Source organism: Gorilla gorilla, chromosome 8 (genome assembly GCF_029281585.2).
Source record: "Gorilla gorilla gorilla isolate KB3781 chromosome 8, NHGRI_mGorGor1-v2.1_pri, whole genome shotgun sequence".
Classification (NCBI taxonomy): Eukaryota; Metazoa; Chordata; class Mammalia; order Primates; family Hominidae; genus Gorilla; species Gorilla gorilla.
This window is the reverse complement of record NC_073232.2, coordinates 92,523,422-92,544,536: the sequence shown is the minus strand read 5'-3', so window position 1 is coordinate 92,544,536 and position 21,115 is coordinate 92,523,422. Positions and strand designations below refer to the sequence as shown.

The 21,115-nt window shown below is 52.8% G+C and overlaps 1 protein-coding gene across 5 annotated transcripts in view; it reads left to right on the top strand.

Annotated features, from left to right (window-relative positions):
* Positions 1 to 20,894, top strand: part of ANXA11 (annexin A11) — a 49,979-nt gene extending 29,085 nt beyond the window's left edge. For 3 of the 5 annotated variants that reach the window (XM_004049672.5, XM_063710288.1, XM_055352448.2), the window contains exons 2-15: positions 3,663 to 3,725; positions 5,616 to 5,731; positions 7,173 to 7,565; positions 9,211 to 9,298; positions 9,540 to 9,634; positions 10,325 to 10,438; positions 12,361 to 12,451; positions 12,891 to 12,970; positions 13,099 to 13,155; positions 14,466 to 14,559; positions 17,295 to 17,390; positions 18,465 to 18,523; positions 18,727 to 18,849; positions 20,579 to 20,894. In XM_004049672.5, the coding sequence (XP_004049720.1) occupies positions 3,671 to 3,725; positions 5,616 to 5,731; positions 7,173 to 7,565; positions 9,211 to 9,298; positions 9,540 to 9,634; positions 10,325 to 10,438; positions 12,361 to 12,451; positions 12,891 to 12,970; positions 13,099 to 13,155; positions 14,466 to 14,559; positions 17,295 to 17,390; positions 18,465 to 18,523; positions 18,727 to 18,849; positions 20,579 to 20,638 (1,521 nt within the window). In that variant the 5' untranslated portion in view covers positions 3,663 to 3,670 and the 3' untranslated portion in view covers positions 20,639 to 20,894. The other 2 variants (XM_055352447.2, XM_063710289.1) reach the window with 2 other exon arrangements.
* The last annotated feature ends 221 nt before the right edge of the window (positions 20,895 to 21,115 follow it).

Below are 21,115 nucleotides of genomic sequence, written 5' to 3'. Positions count from 1 at the left end.
AATGCACAGGGAACAGATCTAAACCGGAAGCCTCATTTTCTAGCCCCACCTTTCCTCTCGAGAGGCAGCTAGTGTTAGCTAGTTTCTTGTGTGTCATTCCAAGGATGTCCGTGCACATATACACACAGGAACCACTTAGTTTGTATGTTTCTGGGTTTTTTATTAGCTTAGTACATACACAGTACTGCACCTTGATTAATAATGGTGGTCATTTCATCTTTCCATATACAGAGCTGGCTAAATCCAGAAATAGCTACAGAGTATCCATTGTTGGATCTGTTGTGGTTTATTTAACCAGCCTCATTGGTGGAGGTTTAGGAGTTGTTGCAGATAAGGCTGTAGTAAACTTCATGTCTGTATGACATTTCACACAGGTGTGTGTCTGGGGAAGACACTTACAGAAGTGGAGTTGCTGAGTCAAAGGTGTGTCATTTTAAATTTTGATATCTTTGTATTTTATTTATTTATTTATTTTGGAGACGGAGTCTCGCTCTGTCACCCAGGCTGGAGTGCAGTGGCATAATCTTGGCTTACTGCAACTTCCGCCTCCCAGGTTCCAGCCATTGTCCTGCCTCAGCCTCCCGAGTAGCTGGTATTACAGGCACCCACCACCACGCCTGGCTAATTTTTGTATTTTTAGTAGAGACAGCGTTTCACCATGGCCAGGCTGGTCTCGAACTCCTGACCTCAGGTGATCTGCCTACCTCGGCCACGCAAAGTGCTGGGATTACAGGCGTGAGCCACTGCGCCCAGCCGACATCTGTGTATTTTTAATTGGTGATTTCCTCAGCACATTGGTGAAGGTGAGCATCTTCAGCTCCTTTTCTGTAACTGCCAGATCTGTTCACATCATTTGACAGTTTCTGTAGTGGTTATTGATCTTTTTCTTATTATATTAATAAAACTTTTTTCCTAAGTTTTTTTCTCATCTTTATTTTTTTTAATTTGTCTCTTATGCTGAAATTTTATTTATGTCGTTGGTTCTTGGGGCTACTTCTTTCACTGCATTATTTGGCCTGGCTGGAATTTACTTGGTATAAGGAACGGGGTGGTATCCAGCTTTTGTTTCTTGGGTTTTTTCCCTGGCCTGGCTGTGGATGGAGCTTTTGGCTTCATTTCTCTGAGAGGAGGCCAGGAGTGGAGAGTGTCTTTGGTGCTCAAAGGTCCTGCCTAGTGGTGTCTCCAGAGAGGAAGGTGACAGAGACACCATCCCGGCTCTTCCTGCTCACCTGTTGGGCAGTTCCTTCTATTAGAAGGTTCCTGGCCCATTGGTCATTTACATCCCCCAGGTTACCTCCTCACCAGTGAAGTCTGAGAGTTTGGCAGAGTCTGGGCAGAAGGGTCAGGCTGGGGCTGGGACGGGGAGGGCTTTGTACTGACAGCCCACCCAGCCTCAGGGACACCGTCTCTGAAGGTGATGCCACCGGGGACCTCATCCACCACGTGCTTAGGGGCTCAGTGAGACCGAAAACTGCAAGGAGTAGGTCCTTGGTCCACACTACAGGGAACCAATTCCAGCTTTCTCCAAAGCCACAGGGCTTTGCCTACAGTCACCTCTGGACCCACTGACCCAAACAAATGACTACACCCGTAGGGCTGAAAACCAGGCCCACCCTATGGGGACCAGTGGTACCTTAAGGAAGTTCTTTAGCTTCCTTAAAAACAGCATGTAGGCCGGGCACAGTGGCTCATGCCTGTAATCCCAGCACTGTGGGAGGCCGCAGCGGGCAGATCACTTGAGGCCAGGAGTTCAGACCAGCCTGGCCAACATGGCGAAACTCCATCTCTACTAAAAATACAAAAATTAGCCAGGGATGGTTGCACCCTCCTGTTGGAGGCTGAGGCACAAGAATCCCTTGATCCCAGGAGGCGGAGGTTACAGTGAGCTGAGATCGCACCACTGCACTCCAGCCTGGGTGATAGAGTGAGACGCTGTTTAAAAAATAAAAGTAGGCCAGGCGTGGTGGCTCGTGCCTGTAATCTTAACACTTTGGGAAGCCGAGGCAGGCAGATCACCTGAGGTCAGGAGTTCGAGACCAGCCTGGCCAACATGGTGAAACCCTGTCTCTACTAAAAATACAAAAATTAGCCAGGCATGGTGGCGGGCGCCTGTAATCCTAGCTACTTGGGAGGCTGAGGCAGGAGAATCACTTGAACCCAGGAGGCAGAGGTTGCAGTGAGCCGAGATCACACCATTGCACTCCAGCCTGGGTTACAGAGTGAGACCCTGTCTCAAAAAAATAAAAATAAATAATAAAAAAACTTAAAAAGAACAGCATATACCAGCCTTGGCAACATAGTAAGACTCTCAAAAAAAAAAAAAATTAGCTGGGTGTGGTGGCACATGTCTTTAGGAGGCTGAGGCGGGAGGATTACCTGAGCCCAGGAGGTCCAGGCTGCAGTGAGCCATGATTGTGCCAGTGCGCTCCAGTCTGGGTGACAGAGCAAGACCCTGTCTCAAACAAACAAAACCCAATATGCCCAGTTCTTCAAGATAGATATGAAGGGCAGCTAGACTCTTATAGTTGGATAGCGTGGCCAGAACAGTGGTCTTCAAAGTGAGTTCCCTGGACCAGTAACATCATCTGGAAACTTGTTCCAAATGCAAAAACTGGTTCCACTGTCTCAGAAACTCTTGGTGGTGGAGCCCAGCAATGTGTTTTAACAATCCCATCAGGTGATTCTGATATGCATTGCAGCGTGAAACCCAGTGTGTAAAAAGAAGCCACATACTCGAGACAAGCAGGTGTGATTGTTGAGGGAGCCTGCAGGTTTCCTCACATGTCCGCCTGCCATTGGGTGTCTCTGCAGACTGCAGCAGCAGCTGCTATTAGCAAGAGCAGGCAGGTTGCACAATGTGGCTGGTGTCACAGCAGATCTGTGTCCCTCCTCACAATTTAACTGGCAGGGGACATTGCCAAGGGATCCGTGTTCAGAGGGACTTCATGAGAGCAGGTGTCTCACCTGGCACCTGTCCAGGCCGCTCTTCCTCCCTTACTGACAGATCTGCAAATCACTTACTTCTCTTAATCAGCAGCCTCTGCTGCAGAAACAGGGTGATGCTGCCTCATTTGCCCTGGTTCTTCACCCTCCATCAGATGAACCTCATGAGGGCCCTTTTTGCTTCTAGGAACGATGATTCCATACCTTACCAGGTCCCCTTGCCTGATGAACCAGAGGTTGGAGAATGGAGAGAGACAGGGGCCTCTGACTTCCCCTGTTGCTGGAGGGATGGCAATAAGGACACAGGAAGATAAATAGACAGACCTGGAGTCCTGAGAATGAGGCAGTGCGTCTCTACCTCTGAGGTGGGAGAACAGGCCCAGAGGCGCACTGCACCCTTGCCAGCAGAGGCAGGAGCAAAGCTTCAGTGAGAGAGCCTTTCAAGGAAACTGGCTCATGGGGAGTGAATCCTGTCACTATGGGTGGGGCCGGGGGTGTGGCCCTGGCCCAGAAGTCAGGCAGCATGCTGGTGGGTACTATTTCTAGCTGGAGGCGCCAGCAGGAGACAGTGAACTGGTCTGTGACAAGCAGGGCAGATGCAGCAGTTTCTCCTGCAGGGTCCCGGTTGTGGTGGTGGCTGCCCTTTCAAGAAGCTGGGTCCCACAGGCCAGCAGGGGCTCTCAGGCAGAGCCTGAATGTGCTTTCGTCTTCTCTTCCAGATCTAACCATGAGCTACCCTGGCTATCCCCCGCCCCCAGGTGGCTACCCACCAGCTGCACCAGGTAAGAGGGTCTGGGGTGGGGAGGAGAGTGAATGCTGCCTCTGTACAGTGGCTGGGAGTGGAGAGGAGAGAACAGTAGTTTCCTCACTCCCCTCCTCCCCTCACAGCACGGCCCAGCAGGGGAGGAGAGGACAACAGGAGTAGAGGGACAGCCAGCTGAGGCAGGGGCTGGAGAAGAGCATGACACTAAGGCCATTGGAGGCCTAGGTTTGAAACTGCCTCCAGAAAGCCCTGGACCAGGCCCAGGGCTGGGTCTCTTGCCTTACTCTCTAGTAACAGTGGGCAAATGCTGTCACTTTGAGACTCAGTTTTCTTCTCTGCAAAATTGCTTCAAGGATTTCTCCCTCATTAGGTGGTCCTGGATACTGATGAGATAGGCAGGCAGAGCGACACGGTGTCCTCCAAAGCATTGCTAGGTGATGGTTGCCCCTTGCCACCTCTCCTACCCTCTGCTCAAGGTGTGTGGGTTTGCAGCAACAAGATCCCCCTTGCCAAGAGAGGAAGTGGAGGCAGATGCTAAGGGTCAAAGGTCACTCACTCCCTGTTTTCTGCAGGAGCTGTGGGTAGTCACATGGAGAAGTCGTCTTCTCTGGCCCTGGCCCCTTTTGGTCCTCAAATGAGATTTGGTCCCCACTGTGGGAAAGGAAATATGAGGGCTCATGAGACCAAGGGGAGAAAAGGGTCATTCCAAGGCTGGTCATCCTGAGGGTGCCTGAGCCACTGCCCCTCTCCCCAGGGGACTCCTAGGCATCATTGATTTCTTTGGAGCTGAAGTCCTGTGGTTTGAGCACCCCCGACCTGCAGGCCATTTACCTTCCCTCCCATTCAGCAGGTGAAGAACAAACTCAGACCTAGAGGTGGCTCAGCTGCTGTCCCAGGGCATGTTAGGGGCTGAGCTGGGCCACTGCCCTCTGAATGAGCCCACCCCAGGTTGGCTGGCACTGGCCTGGGTTCTCTCTCTATAGTAGAAATCCTGCCATCCAGATCCTGCCACTGCCACCTTTGCTAGCACAGCTGAGCAGCCTCTGAGCAGCAAGAGAGGAGGAGGCAGGAAATTTAGGGAAGGTTCTTCCTGGAGGGTCTGGAGCCCTGGAGATGAAGAGCCGATCCGAAGCTGCCATGTAGAGGAAAGCATCTAACAGGCCAGAGGCCCCATGATGATGTCGAATGCCCATCGGGCACCCAGCTGAGCCCTGCAGGCGTTAACTCAGTCTTCATCACAGCAGTCTAGGCATACACTCACAATTAGCCCATTTGTAAGCTGAGGAAACAAGCCTAAGGAGGGTGAAAGCCTTGCCCCAGGGCACATACCGGTCCTGCTGGTTTCAGAGCGGGCTTTTCACCTCTGTTTCTTCCTGTCCTCTTGTGGACTGGTATCTGTGTTTACCATGACCCAGCCCCATGTCCCTCCAGCCTCTTATCCTGCTTCTCCCTGCCTTTTACAGACTTGTAATAGCAAACAGCCAAACCCCCTCCCGCCAGTGCCTTCGCATTACTGAAATCTCAGAGCTCCCTATGGTCACCTCTGTCATGGGCTCAGCATGGTGTCCCACAACAGTCTGTCCTTGTCTGTCCTCCTGCTCCATGATGGTGAACTTGGGAGGGCAGAGCCTGCCTGGGCTCTCCCAACCTCCTTAATACCCCACAGAGGGTCTTGGGAGTGTTTGGGGAACTCCACCTTCCTCCCTGGGAAGAGGGGAAGGTTTCCCCTCCTCTGCCAGTGGGATAGGGGGAGACTTTCCTCCTGGTGTTTTCATGTGGTCTGTGGTGTCGCGAGGCTCGAGGCTTTACTGGGGGCCTCCCTTTCTGACCACCTGGGAGCTCTCATCTCTGCCTTTCCCCGTGTGGTGGGGGACTGGCAGGGGGCTAAAGGGCTTGGTGTTGCTTTCAGGTGGTGGTCCCTGGGGAGGTGCTGCCTACCCTCCTCCGCCCAGCATGCCCCCCATCGGGCTGGATAACGTGGCCAACTATGCGGGGCAGTTCAACCAGGACTACCTCTCGGGAATGGTGAGTCCAGCTCTCCTGCTGAGGCAGCCCTGGGGCCACACCTGCATGGCCAGAGGAATCAAAGCTGCTGGCCTCTGGGGCTCCAGAGTTGTCTATGTGTGTGTTGCTGTGGTGTGTAGTGTGTTGAGCTGTACCTTAGAACAGGGTTTTCATCAGGCTTCTGCCACCTGCTCTCTGCCCCTCTCTGGGTCTCACTTTTCCCATCTGTAAAATGAGGGGAAGGGGACCAGATGATCTCACAGGTCCCTTTCAGCCCTGAGGGGTTAGGTTTGGGTAGGTGGCGAGGGTATCTGCATGAGTGTGCATGCACGTGCTATGTATGAGTATCCACATTCATATACCTGCATGTGCATGTGTGTACATATGGAGGGCTCTTCTGGTTAGGCCTTGGTGGGTGTGTGGCAGGTATCTTGGGCAGACATGCTACTTTTTAAATTTGTTGTTTCACTTTTTAAATAATACATTTTATGATTTGAAAACAAACGTATGCTTAGTTTACGATTTGAAAACAAACGTATGCTTAGAGGAAATTATGTAACCAATACACACCCTAATTTGTGCCAGGCCCAGTTCTAGGCACTGGGGATATGTGAATAAAACAAACAAAAATCTCAGCTGTGCTGCACTTATCATCTATGGGGAAAAGACAGGCAGTACCTTAAGTCAACGATGTGATGTTATTGAAAGTGTAGGTGCCATAGGAACAAGATGACCAGGGTAAAGGGGTCAGGAGTGGGGGTGGGGTGATGTAAGGATAATGATTTTAAGTTAGCAGTAAGGTGGGTCTGGCTGAAAAGAGGATGTGTGAGCAAAGACCTGCATCAGGGGACGGAAGTGCTGTATGGATGTCTAGGGAGTGCCAGTGCCCTGAGGTGCCAAGGGGTGTGAGGTGCTCAGGGACAGGGAGGAGAGGCCAGTGTGGCTAAAGTGGAAAGGCGAGGGGGTGAGATGGGAAATGAAGTCTGGGGGTCCAGCTCTTGCAGGGTGTAGGAGGCTATCCATCCTAAGGATTTAGGTTTTTATTCCTGGTGAGTGCAGATTCACCTGAACATGCCTGCCAGAGGTGTCTGTGGGTAGCAGGCTGATGTGATGGGGGTGCCCCCAACCCTGCATATGGGACCCACGCTCCTTCTTGGGCAGTGAGCTCTTAACCTTCACCCAGGTGGTCTGGGATGGGAGGAGCAACCATGTGGAGAGGGAAGGCATCTCCCCTGCAGAAAGGGATGAGGATCTCTGGTTTGGATCCAGTCGCACTGTTCACTGGCTGTGTAGCTTTGAGCAAGTAAACTCATTCTGTGGTCTGTGAAATGGGTATAACGGTACTTCATATTCCACAAGCGGAGATGCTGTGAGGACTGACTTGGCTTAGGTATGAAAAAGGGTGGAGGGACGGAGTGCAGCAGGGCCCATTGGCCTCAGGCTTTGCTTTGTGTCCTTGCAGGCGGCCAACATGTCTGGGACATTTGGAGGAGCCAACATGCCCAACCTGTACCCTGGGGCCCCTGGGGCTGGCTACCCACCAGTGCCCCCTGGCGGCTTTGGGCAGCCCCCCTCTGCCCAGCAGCCTGTTCCTCCCTATGGGATGTATCCACCCCCAGGAGGAAACCCACCCTCCAGGATGCCCTCATATCCACCATACCCAGGGGCCCCTGTGCCGGGCCAGCCCATGCCACCCCCTGGACAGCAGCCCCCAGGGGCCTACCCTGGGCAGCCACCAGTGACCTACCCTGGTCAGCCTCCAGTGCCACTCCCTGGGCAGCAGCAGCAGCCAGTGCCGAGCTACCCAGGATACTCGGGGTCTGGGACTGTCACCCCCGCTGTGCTCCCAACCCAGGTGAGTGTCAGCCCACTGCCTCCCTTGGTCCAGGCTGGGCCCCAAAGGCTGGAGACACATGGCCCAGTAGATGGGGAGACAGGGAAAGGTGCAGGTCTCCAGCTGCACTTCTTGTTTTAACAAACAGTGTCGGCCGGGTGCAGTGACTCATGCCTGTAATCCCAGCACTTTGGGAAGCAGAGGTGGGCAGATCGCTTGAGCCCAGGAGTTCAAGACCAACCTGGGCGAAATGGTGAAACCCTGTCTCTACTAAAAATAGAAAAAAAAATTAGCTGGGCATGGTGATGCATACCTGTAGGCCCAGCTACTCGGGAGGCTGAGGTGGGAGGATCACCTCAGCCCAGGAGACAGAGGTTGCAGTGAGCCGGGATCATGCCACTGCACTCACTCCAGCCTAGGTGACAGAGTAAGACCTAGTTTTTTAAAAAAAAACAAAAACAAAAAAAAGACAAACAAAGAGCGTCACCTTCTTGCAGACTCCCCACCTCTGGGTTGTGTTGCTTAAGGCCCAAGGGAGCTGTCCTGTTTCTCCTAGTGTGATGAGACGCTCCACATCCGAGTTGGGTCAGAACACCCCTGGCGAGTACTCCTTATTCCTCTGTGTCATTTACTGCCTGGGCTGTGTGTTTTGTAAGAACTGCCCAGGCCACCTGTCTCAAGGCTTTGTGCTCAACAGCTGTCTTCGATCCCCTTGATATGCACCCCACCGCCAGACAGGTTTTGGAGGATTATTAAAATTCCCTTTGGGTAGGGAGAATGTTGGCAGTTCCTCCAGGGTTGATCTTGGCTCATTTTGGAGAACAGTTCGTGTTTGCAGAGCCTAGAATTCGTTGTCATGGTTCTGTGGCCCAACCAGCCAGCACAGGGGTAGTGGTATGTGCTCAATGACTATTTTTAGACAGAGGGTCTCCTTTCCTCCTTCCCTTCCATACCCACACGTTCCCCCACCCTGTGCCATCCTCCAGCCTCCCTCCCTTATCTTTTCCCTGAGCTGCCCTCTTAATTGTGTTATAACCAGTTTGTACCAGCCCCTAGGAAGACAATCCACTGGGAGACAGTTTAGCCTGGAAAGTTCCAGTTTGCGGGTTTGTGCAGCTGTCAGGGTCTGGAGGAAGTCCGGCAGATGCTAGTCTAGAGAACAGTGCGAGGGAACCAGTGCTAGATCAAGAGGTCATCAGGCTGCCATGCACAGTTGTGGAGGCTCAATACCTGCATCCACTGGAGGGGACACATGGGCTAGCCAGCCCTGTTAGGAGTACCCATGTGTGCTCACATGTGCTGTGGAGGCCAGGCATCGATGAGAGAGGCCACAGCCCCTGCTCCCGAGACCTGCCCTTCATCAGGAGCCTGAGCCCCAGCCCTGGAGGACCTGGGCACTGGGCAGATTTTCAGCATCAGGACTCAGCTATAGGTGAGCTCCCAGCCACTGGAGCCAGGAAAAAGCTTCAGTACTAGAACACAAGGCCAGATAACAGTCAAGTTAGGTAGACGCGGCGTAAAGTCCTCTGCGTTGTTGACTGTGGACTCCTTTAGATACTCCAACTCTTAGAGAAAGGGCTGTTCCCAGAGTCTTGGGGTAGAGCAGCCTCGAATGTGGGGAAGGCGGCATGCACGACATCTTACCTGAGACTGTTTGTCCGAGTAGTTTGGAAGCCGAGGCACCATCACTGATGCTCCCGGCTTTGACCCCCTGCGAGATGCTGAGGTCCTGCGGAAGGCCATGAAAGGCTTCGGTAAGAGACCCTGGGCGGCTCAAATCCTACTCCCTGCCCCCTATTTCCCAGGCAGTTTCACTGTGGCTCTGTGGGCTGGGGTAGCTGGGGGACGCAGACCTGGCCCCAGTGGTGATAGAAGGTGGATGTGGGGGTATGGCTAGCATGCCCAGAACAGTTGAGGGGCCCAGGCCAGGGAAGTCTCAGCTGCAGAGCATCTCATGACTCCTACCCGACCCACCCCTGCTGCCTCTTCCTCTAGGGACGGATGAGCAGGCCATCATCGACTGCCTGGGGAGTCGCTCCAACAAGCAGCGGCAGCAGATCCTACTTTCCTTCAAGACGGCTTACGGCAAGGTGAGCTGTGGGGTGGGGGCGCGGGACAGTGAGGCGTGTCCTGGGCTCCGCACAGCCCTGCTCTCCCCTGCTTTTCCTTGGGTGGGCCCGGATCTCCCGGATGGACAGTAAGGAGCAGGAGGGCATTTCCTTCTGCCCATCCAGCTGGTGGCATCGTTGGGAGGTGAAGGATGCCACCGGGTGCCGAGGTTTGCTGAGAGGCTCCAGACATCTATCCCTGGGTTCTAGCCCTTGCTCTGCCACATCTCACTGAGGTTGTGGCCACATCATTTTCCTTCCCCTGCCCTCTTCATGACCACCCTGGGGGGTTTAGCTGATGTAAGAGCTTTGCAGGGAAAGGCTGTGAGTGCTGCCCAAGTACGAGGGGCGTGTATGAGCATATTTTGAACTTCTGGGGTTTTGAATCTTAGAAAGATAAAAATTCGGTAAATATTGATTAGATTCGTGTTCTAGCCCAGTGCTTCTCAAACTTCATTGTGTCACCGATCCCCTGGGCATCTTGGTAAAATGTGGTCTCTGATTTGGGAGGTTTGGGGCAGGGCTGAGAGCAGGCTTTTCTCTCAGGCCCCTGGGGGATGTCCATGCTGCTGTTCCTCAAATCTGGGATATGGCTCTTATTAGTTACCTCCTGTGGATTTTTAAAATAGACTTTTTTTTTGTTGTTGGTTGTTTGTTTGAATATCCAATCAGGATTTGATCAAAGATCTGAAATCTGAACTGTCAGGAAACTTTGAGAAGACAATCTTGGCTCTGATGAAGACCCCAGTCCTCTTTGACATTTATGAGATAAAGGAAGCCATCAAGGTGTGTACGTATGTGTGTGTGTGTGTGTGTGTGTGTGTGTGTGTGTGTGTGTGTGTGGACACACAGCCCACAAGGAGGCCTGGATGGCGTGCTGTGTTCTAGCCCACTCATTAGCTGCTGTTGTCAGTATGGCTCCCAGGCCTTCCTGGGTTGGAGTCCACATGCTATAGAAAAGGGAACTCCCTGTGATTTCCCCAAGAGACAAATGACGCACCAGTCATCATCAGGGAGGCTTAAGTCTCTCTCCATCTTAAAGAAAAGGTGGAGCTAGGGTTTGAAGATTGCGATTCTGTGGTAAGAAGAGGGGTAGGAGGCCATGGTTGGTGTCGTTCTCATTCTTTAGGACTCTGTTACTAGCAAATGACAGAAACACACTTCAGTTTAAGAACAACAAAAGTGGAGAATCAGTCATGTGGATAAAGAGGGCCCAGGCCAGACGTCTCTCTGGTCTCTGTCTCTCCCGAGCGCCCGCTTTTCTGTCAGTTTCTGTGCTTCTCCTGCCATGGCTGCTTCATGTGGGGTGGGAGGAGTGGCCTGTTGACCACTCTCCGCATACCTATGAGACCCAGCTCCAGAAGAGACCAGCAGGGTCTCCAAACGGGCAGGTTCTGACGGGCCCGGCTTGGGCTCACTGTTCCCTCCAGTCCTGTGGATTTTGACTGAGGGGTGGGTCCTGTCCATTCTGTGCAGTCCCACAGCTCTGTGTGCACCCTGCAGGCAGGGGCAGGCAGCTCCCTTGGAAGGGGAATCCCATGAGTCAGGCTGGAGCCCAGAAGGAGCCTGTCACTCAGAGGCCTGATAAGCACAGTGAATGTTCCCTCCTTCAGGAGAAGCAGAGACTTCAGTGTGGTGGCCTGGAAAGGAGAGGGTTCTCCGCTGAAACACATCTACATGTGTTATTCTAGGGAGGGGGTCAGGAGGCCATCAGGCAGGGCGATGGCCCGGGGCCCCAGGGAGTGGACCCAGACATCTCCCTGGCCCGCGTCTTCAGCCGGAGTCATGAGCTGGTGGTTGTGGAGTGTTAGAAACCACACAGGTTTGGGGCAGCTGTCACTCACCAGCTGTGTATCCTTGAGCACCTGTGAAATGGGGACAGTGGATGCTGTCTCAGGACATGCTGGGAATACTGGGTGAGGGGCTAACGTGTAGTAACCCAATAGTAGCTGTAGCAGGAAACAGCTGACACAATGTCGCACGTCCTGCCTGACAGACCTTAAGTGCTCTACGTACATTAACTCACTTAATCCTCGTGACTTTCCTGTGAGGTAGGTCCTAGTATCACTCCCATCTTATAGACAAGGAGCTGGAAGCACAGAGAGGTTAAGTAATGTGCCCGAGGTCACACAGCTGGTAAGCTGCAGAGCCAGGATTCAAACCAACATACAAGCCAGGCTGCCCAGCCTGTCCTCTACGGTCTTACTGTCCCTGGCGTGGTTGTCCCATTCATCCTCGTTGTTCCTACCTTTTCCTAGTTGTTTTCAGACATTACACCATCCCCTCTAGGACCAGGGTTTCGTATGTCCACTTGGATCTCTCTTGCTTTTTACCCATTTTTTCATTGTTGTCATCTCACTTCCAGCTGAACTCTGAATAAAGCAGGCCTCGGTCCACATTTTAACCCAACCATTTACTGTGTGGCCTTGGACCAGCCAGTACCCCTCTCTGATGCTCAGTTTTCTGATCCATGGGGATGCCCCTTTGTGTGAGCCCTACTCATCACCACTGCCACTGTCATTGTGCTTGCCCGGGCTGTGGAGAAGAGCTGATGCCCTCGAGCCTGGGAGTGGCTGGAGGGTATGTCTCTGTGTCAGGGGCCTCTGTTGCTGGGATTAAGGCAGCAGCATGGCCCCCACTCTTCTTCCCGAGTGCTGGTGAGGCTGCTGGAACAAGCGCATGGTTGGTTGTATTCTCTGCCCCTGCAGGGGGTTGGCACTGATGAAGCCTGCCTGATTGAGATCCTCGCTTCCCGCAGCAATGAGCACATCCGAGAATTAAACAGAGCCTACAAAGCAGGTGAGGCCGCTCCCTCTGCCCTCTGCCCTCTGCCCTCTGCAGATCCCTGTGCTCTTGGGGCTGTGGCCTCACTCTCTCCTAGGGCCTTTTACTCCTTCCTGGACTTCTTATCAACCCATCTTCTGCCACCCCCAATACTTTGGGCTTTGACCCAAGACCCAGCCCTTCCTTCTGTTTATACATGGTGCAAATGACTAATGTAAGGGAGAGCCAGGGAAAACCTGGATGTGGTTTGGGCCAAGGCTGACTAGAGGCCAGGTCAGCCTGGAGGTCACAGGCTTGTATATCCCTGGAGGGCCATATGGGCTATTTGTTCTCTTGAGCCCGAGCCAAGACCTCCAGCCTTTTTCTCCCCAGTACCCACTGTTGATAGTGTTTTGCAATGGGCAGCTCCATAAAGAGAGCTACAGGATGGACCTTCCTTGCTTCTCCCTTTCAGAATTCAAAAAGACCCTGGAAGAGGCCATTCGAAGCGACACATCAGGGCACTTCCAGCGGCTCCTCATCTCTCTCTCTCAGGTACTTTTCCCACAGCAGGGCTTGGGGCCCCCAAGCCATGGAAGTCAAAGAGATGGGATCCCCGCAATGAGGAAAGGGAAAAGAAATGGGGAAGGAGTGGGCTTGACCATACACCTGCTTTCTTTCAGGGAAACCGTGATGAAAGCACAAATGTGGACATGTCCCTCGCCCAGAGAGATGCCCAGGTGAGTGTGATGGCCAAGCCCCTGGACTTTCTAAAGCAGGGATGCACCCCGCTTTCTTGCTTCCTGAGAGAGGTACCCTAGGGTGGAAAGAACAATAGATAAGCAGTGGGTTGCAGATGCTGCGAGTTTCAGACGTGCTGAACTGTTCAACTGTATGACCTAGAACAGGTCATCTGACCTCCAGGGCTTCAGCTTCCCCACCTATAGGAGGGAACATGTGAGATAATTAGTATTTCGATAGTTGATAGATCACAGTTTTGGACGTGGGATTTTGTGTGACAGCGTACTTTCCCCATGTTTAGTTGCACATAGCATTATGTTTGCAAAGGGGCAGAATTTGCACTTGCTTATTAAGTTTTTGAGGGTTTGAGCCTAGAAACCAGCTGCCACGTTAGTTGAGCACCCTTAGAATTCTGTCGTTGTCCCTCTTGTGAGTTGCAGACAAAAGGGGAAAAGTCCAAGCAAAGTCCAGGCATCTAAGCCACTCTCTCGAAAAGTTTGGGTTTCCCACTAATGAATTTCAACCTTAGTATTATGGCAGGGCAGAGCCATTACTTCCTGGTGGGGTGGAGTTGGCCATACCTCTCTGTCTCCCTTCACTGCTCTTGTCATCCACGGCAGGGCATTCACCAGGAGCTGCCAGTGGTCTAAATTATCTCTACCATCTGCGGGATTGGAATGAGACCTCGAGGAATGCCCCCTTGTTAGGGCTGGAGGAGAGCTACTCCTCTGGTCTGGTCCTTTTGCTTTCCAGAGGAGGAAACTGAGGCTCAAAAAGGTTGAGCACTGTTCCCAACTGAAAGCTAGAAGCAGAGCCTGGACAAGGGCCTATACTCCTGGCTCGGTCTTCTGTGCCCAGTTAGCACCTGTCTCTGCCCTGGTCTCAGACCTGCTGCTCCTGCAGGGTCTGCCTTATTCAGTGTCTCTCTGGCTGGTAACATCCATTCACATTTTGGGAGTCAGGGCTGGACACCCCTGGGGCTCAGGGCTCTGGCTTTTGCTCCAGCGAGAGTTTTGCATGCCACTTTTAGCGGGGCAAAAATTGTCTCATGCTCTGCCTTCTCAGTCCAGAGCTGCTTTGGCCTCATCTTGACCTGTGGGATCTCAGCCCCTGATTGCTGCTTTCTGCTCTTTTTCAGGGCTGCTACCTGAGGCCTAGCAGGCACTTCAAAGGCCATCTAGTTCAGAGGTTGCAAATTGGCAAATACTTCAGGCTCAAACCTTCAGAAGTTTACCAGGCTCTCCTGGGTGACCTGGGCCTGGGGTCTGGGTGTGGCCTGTGCCGCATATGAGTCTTCCTCTCTCTCCAGGAGCTGTATGCGGCCGGGGAGAACCGCCTGGGAACAGACGAGTCCAAGTTCAATGCGGTTCTGTGCTCCCGGAGCCGGGCCCACCTGGTAGCAGGTAAGGCAGGCCGGGGTCCCTCAGAGGCCAGTTAGATGAGGGCAGTCAGGGGATTGTGGGGAAACAAAGCTATGGGAACACTGGGTGGTTCCTCCCTGCGTGGGGCTTTCGCCTCCTCAAAAGAGCCCCCTGGTGGGGATTTAAAAGACACTGTCAGAGGGTTTCCTGAGTTCTGGCAAACATCCAGTTCTGGAGGTTCTACCAGTGTAGAAACCTGATGTCTTCGTACGTGGGAATGTGGAACGTCAGAGTTGGGAGGGTCCTTCGGGAGCACCCAGTCCAGTGTTTTCCAAAGCCTGGCATAAGAAACAGTCATAACAATAATACTGGGTGCCATTCATTTACTCATTCATTCAACAGATATAAATCGCGCTCCCGCATGGGTCAGTCTGTCAGGTGTTGGAGCAGGTGTGGGGCCACGGTGGGGGGCAGGGCACTGCAGAGTGTGTTCCATGGGCTGCACTTTCTCATTTGGGGAGACAGACAGTAAACAACAATGAAATAAAATCTGTATCAGATGGGAAATCCTGTAGAGGAAAATCAAGCTGGAAACAGGTAGGGAGTGATGGTAGGGTCCACCGGGAGGTGCTTGGGCCAGTCCCCACTGAGGTCATGACATTTGATTTAAAAACCTAAAGGAGATGCAGGGGCAGAGGCCTGCCTGGGGCTCCCAGCACGACTGAGAACAGTGAAGGGGGACCATGTGGAGCAGGTGGAGTGAGCAAGAGGAGTGGGAGGTGAGGGCAGAGAGGGGAGAGGGCCCTGCTGATGACTTCCCGGAGTTGGGTATTTATCCTGAGTGAAAGAGGAAGCCAGTGGAGGGCCCTGAGCAGAGGAGGCTGTGCAGAATCCCTGGCTGTGGTGCCGAGAATGGAGTGAAGTGTGCAAGGCCAAGCAGCAAAGCCTGTCGGGAGGCTGCTGCAGGGACCCGGGGAGGAATGGTGGTAATAGGGGCTTGTGGTGAGGAGGTGTCAGGTTCCGGCCATGTTTGCTGATGAATTGGACACGTGACGTGTGGGAGAGAGAGGGGTCGAGGATTATACAGGGTTTCTTTAGGCCAAGCAGTGGGAGAATGGCCCTCAACTGAGACAGGGGAACTGTAGGTGGAGCTGGCTTTAGGTGCCTGTAGGGTGGAGCTGCAGGGAGGCTGCTGGGTTGCTGAGTGTGGAGGTCAGGAGAGGTCTGGCCTGGTTGTGGAAGGTAAGGGAGCTATGGGTAGTTGAAGTTATCTGAGGCTCTGGGACTGCAGGAGGTCCCCTCAGGAGGGAGACTGTGGGGAACCCACCGGTGTGAGGAGACTAAGAAGGAGCAGCTAGGGAGGGAGGAGGACCCAGAGGAAGGGGGTCCTGGAGGCCAGTGTGAGGTGGCAGGCAAGGACTGAGGATGGTGACCACACGGAGCAACTGGTGGGCTGTGGCCAGGGCTGCTCCAGTGGGCAGTGAGGGTGAAAACCCAGCAACTGCTCTGTGCTGCACACAGAGACAGGCGCTGTGGCTCTCCCCATTTGCAGCTGTGAAAGCAGGCACAGGGTGGTAGAGGAAGTAGGGGTGCACAGCTAGTAACAGCTGAGCTGGGATTTGAACCCAGACCACCCGACCCCAGAGCACACTTTTTAACCTCTGCACTATCCTGTAATGGAGCCTGAGTGAATGCATTTTCATCTTAATCATTATTTCTTTTAATGAGTACAGAACATGTAAGTAGTGCATCAAGCCCATGGCTTCACAAACATTATTACTTAGGAGAAAAGAGTAGCTGATTTGAAGAAGATATTAATTGAGACAGATACACACAGAGCAGAAATCACAACTTTAAAATGCAAATGGTAGCTGAGACTCAGGCTGGGGAAGGAGAGTTTTATGTCCTGGGTCAGAACTGGAGTCAGGACCAAGGTCTCCATCATGCCGCCTGTCTCTCTAGGAGCCAGCCATCCACTCCTGTGGGTGCTTAGCGTGTCCTAGGTCGAGGTGGGCAGCAAGAAGCCAGGCTGGCTGGGGCAGGCTGGGCCTCAGCTCACAGGCAGGCTGAGGAAGACAGACGGATGCATGAATAAAGCCAAGGAATGGCAGAGACTGGAGGTGTGGAGGATTTGAGAAGAGGGGACATTGTCTTGGAGTACATGGGAGTGGGCCCTGGAGGGGTATTAAGGTGCGATTTGGTTAAGCAGATTGGCAGTCCTGAGAAAGGGACCACACAGGGAGGGACATCAGGCGGTGCATGTAACTTGTGACGAAGACTCTGACTTCCTTGAGAGCTAGCAGGCCTGGGGACGTGCAGGGTGTGGGAGCAGAGTGGGAGGTGGGGGATTTTGGGGCAGAGGCCACCTCATGTGAGTCCTCTGTTAGTCTGCTCTTGCTGCCATGACAAAATACCACAGACTGGGTGGCTTAAGCAACAGATACTCATTTTGTTACAGTTTTGAAGGCCAGATATCCAAGAGTTGGGTGCCGGTTTCTCCCGTGGCCTCTTCGTGGCAATCACTGTGCTCACATGGTCTTTCCTCTGCATGTGCACATCCCTGGGGTCTCTGTGTGTGTCCTAATCTTCTCTTCTAAGGAGACCAGGCGAATTGGATTAGGGTACACCCTAGCAGCATGTTTTAACTTAATTACCTCTTTAAAGATCTTATCTCCAAACACGGTTATATTCTGAAGTCCTGGGAGTTGGGACTTCCACATATGAACTTTGGGGAGACGCATTTCAGTTCATAATATAAGCCTCTGTCATCCCCATAGTTTTCAATGAGTACCAGAGAATGACAGGCCGGGACATTGAGAAGAGCATCTGCCGGGAGATGTCCGGGGACCTGGAGCAGGGCATGCTGGCCGTGGGTAAGTGTCTCAGGTTTGCCGCCCACCTGCCAGGGGCTAACGTGTATCGTGAGTGTTCAGGCTGCTCGCCTGTCCTCCAGCTGATGGGTGACACCGTGAAGGGACCACAGGATCCAAGATCGCTCAGCCCAGAGTGTCCAGATGCTGGGAAGTCATGCTGCTTCCCGGTTCCCTGTGCAGTTGAACCCCTAGCTGTCCTGGAGGTGTCTTGTGTGTGTTTGCGGTGCAGCTCTGGAGTAGGGAACTGCAGTGTGGGTATTAGTGGGAGGGCATCCAACTGCGCTCCTGGAGGAGTGTGACTCATATCCTGCCACGTTTCCTCTAAAAATACATCCCTGCAGGCAGTTGTCAGATGTTTGTGATGGAAACACGTGGAAAGATTTTTACTTGCAGCAGCGAAACAGGCCCATGCTGAGGAAAGCTGGCTTGGCTCCAGGATGGTGGTGTGCCTCTTACATTGCCCATGTCCTCTAGCAGGGCCCTCCCACTGTGCAGAGTTGGGTCCCTGCCCTGAGGTCCTCACAACCCCTCTTTCTACTCACTTGGGAAAATCAGTCTGCCCCTTTTTTCATTATGCTTTTTTTGGAACTTTCTGGATGGGAGAGATGGAAAATCCTCATTTCCCTGCCTGTCCCCCACAGTAGGTCTCGTGGCCTGGGAAGCCTAGGGAGATGCACATTCCACTCAGCCACGGTTTCTCCATGAGGGTCATGGCCTCTCCAGTCTGCCCCTCCTGCCTGAGCAGCAGCACAGTTCCTCATCACCATCCACATTGCTTCCCTGTGTAGCTCCTAGCCCCACTAAGACCCCCGCCCCTCTGACTCTTGGTCCTTTCACCACAGTGGTTGCCAGGAAAGAGGGTGGGTTGGTTTCCAGGCTTTGCGTGTTTCTGTTCCAAAGAGCTGGAGCCAAGATCATGGGATAGTTGAGCCTGGAACAGAAGGAGGAGGAGAAAAGATGGATGCAGTGATGGGTTTGACATCTGGGCCTCTAAGAGGACACTTGTAGACTCCATGCCCTGCTTGGGCTGAGAATTTTCTGCAGATCTGGTTATGCCGAGTTTCTCTCTTCTAGTGAAATGTCTCAAGAATACCCCAGCCTTCTTTGCGGAGAGGCTCAACAAGGCCATGAGGGTATGTAACTTCCATGTGCAGGTTGCGGTGGAACCTTAGCCTCGCCTGTGCCTGGGACCAAGGGCTGAGGGCAGAAGGCCTGGGGAGAGCTAAATCTCAGCTGAGAGTTCCGAGGACCTGGGTAGGGAGGGGACTGGAGAGCCCAGGGCAGGTGGGAAGGTGAGGAGGCCTGGTGCTCATGCTCTTGGGTGGACTCTCTTTAGGGGGCAGGAACAAAGGACCGGACCCTGATTCGCATCATGGTGTCGCGCAGCGAGACCGACCTCCTGGACATCAGATCAGAGTATAAGCGGATGTACGGCAAGTCGCTGTACCACGACATCTCGGTACGGGCCTGCTGCAAGCCAACTGGGCTCCCTTTTGGCATCTCAGTCACCTGTGGAACCTCCCTCCTTGGAGTGGCCATGTGCTTGGCCTCTGTGCTGTGTGTGGGCATCTTGATTATGGACCTCGGACTTGTTCATCCCCTTGCCCTTAAACAGATTATAAATTTCTGAGGGCAGGTGGGTCATGACCTTGCTGTCGCCCCCACCTTGCATCCCCCAGCAGCATCAGAGAACACTCGGGACCTCCCCAACCTTGACCGTGACCTTCAGCGTTCCGATCACCCTGTGATTCCTTGATCTGTCAGTGAGAACTCATGTCCCAAAGGCTCTGTGGAGTTCTGCTGTCACTCCCTGACAAAGCACTTCCTGCACTCAGCTTTATGGCGTAGGCCACATAGTAAGGCCATTAAGAGCGAGGGCCCTGGGGGTCACGCCACTTGGAGTCCAGCTTTTCTACTTGCTAACTGTGTGACCTTGAATGGCTCCCTTAAATCTCCCTGAACCCCAGCTCCATTGTCTTTAAGATGAGAAAATAATCGTTCCTTCCCGGGAATGTTGTGAGTATTGAGTGAGGCAGTGCAGGTCAAGTGTCTATTAAACACTAGCCACAGTTGTATCGCTGTGTGGCAGAGCCAGTCTGACAAAATACATTCTCAGCTGTGTGGTCTAACGCTCAAATTCTGAACTCACATGAGCCTTGCAATTGCACCATGGGGACCACGTCCTCCCACCTTAGACTCAGTAGCATTTGATGATGGTGGGCATGTCATCACAGGAAACTCACTGTGTTTCCTTGGCTGTATGAATGAAGCTGTTGTTAGAGAATTAGTAATTCTAGGCTGGGCACAGTGGCTCACGCCTGTAATCCCAGCACTTTGGGAGGCTGAGGCAGGTGGATCATTTGAGGTCAGGAGTTCGAGACCAGCCTGGCCAACAAGGTAAAACCCTGTCTCTACTAAAAATACAAAATTAACTGGGCTTGCCTGTAATCTCAGCTAATTAGGTAGGCTGCGGCAGGAGAATTGCTTGAACCCGGGAGACGGAGGTTGCAGTGAGCTGGGATCACGCCATTCCACTTCAGTCTTGGTGACAGAGTGAGACTTCGTCTCAAAAAAAAAAAAAAGAATTAATAATTCATTGCAGAGTATCTCCTGCGTGCCAGCGGGCTGTGGACATCTGGAAGAAGCCACATGCCTTGCCCTCAAGTTGCTTAGGGTGGAAGGAAATGATAAGAAATGAGCCAAGCCGAGCCTGCACTCTTAGAGTAAGTGTAGTGGCCTCAGACAGAGGAGAGATCCCTGGGACCTGGGAGGTCCGAGCCTTCCACTGGACAGTCATGTGTGAGGAGATTGCGTTTCCTGAGCAGGACACTGTGTTGTGTTACATTGGTAACCCCAATTTAAGGCAGCATAAATGCACTGGGAAAACAGCGGTATTGGTTAGCCCTGGGAAGTGGTTTTTAGGATGATTATAATTTTTTTTTGTGGGTATTCATTTGACGTGGATAGCTGGGGTGAGTGCTGCTTTCTGTCTTCTGATGGGGGCCTGGAGAAGGCTAAACTGCATTTTTTAAGGTCTGTGATGCCTGCTGCAGGACCTGCAGTGGGGGAAAATTCCCCAGGATGGGGCTTCCTCCCTATAAGGGTGCTCAGGGCTGAATATCAGGACCCAGAAGGCTGAAAGTGACTGTGCCTCCCTTAACGGATGTCTTCCTTGTTTCTGTGGCCAGGGAGATACTTCAGGGGATTACCGGAAGATTCTGCTGAAGATCTGTGGTGGCAATGACTGAACAGTGACTGGTGGCTCACTTCTGCCCACCTGCCGGCAACACCAGTGCCAGGAAAAGGCCAAAAGAATGTCTGTTTCTAACAAATCCACAAATAGCCCCGAGATGCACCGTCCTAGAGCTTAGGCCTGTCTTCCACCCCTCCTGACCTGTATAGTGTGCCACAGCACCTGGGTTGGTCTAGAACTCTCTCAGGATGCCTTTTCTACCCCATCCCTCACAGCCTGTTGCTGCTAAAATAGATGTTTCATTTTTCTGACTCATGCAATCATTCCCCTTTGCCTGTGGCTAAGACTTGGCTTCATTTCGTCATGTAATTGTATATTTTTATTTGGAGGCATATTTTCTTTTCTTACAGTCATTGCCAGACAGAGGCATACAAGTCTGTTTGCTGCATACACATTTCTGGTGAGGGCGACTGGGTGGGTGAAGCACCGTGTCCTCGCTGAGGAGAGAAAGGGAGGCGTGCCTGAGAGGGTA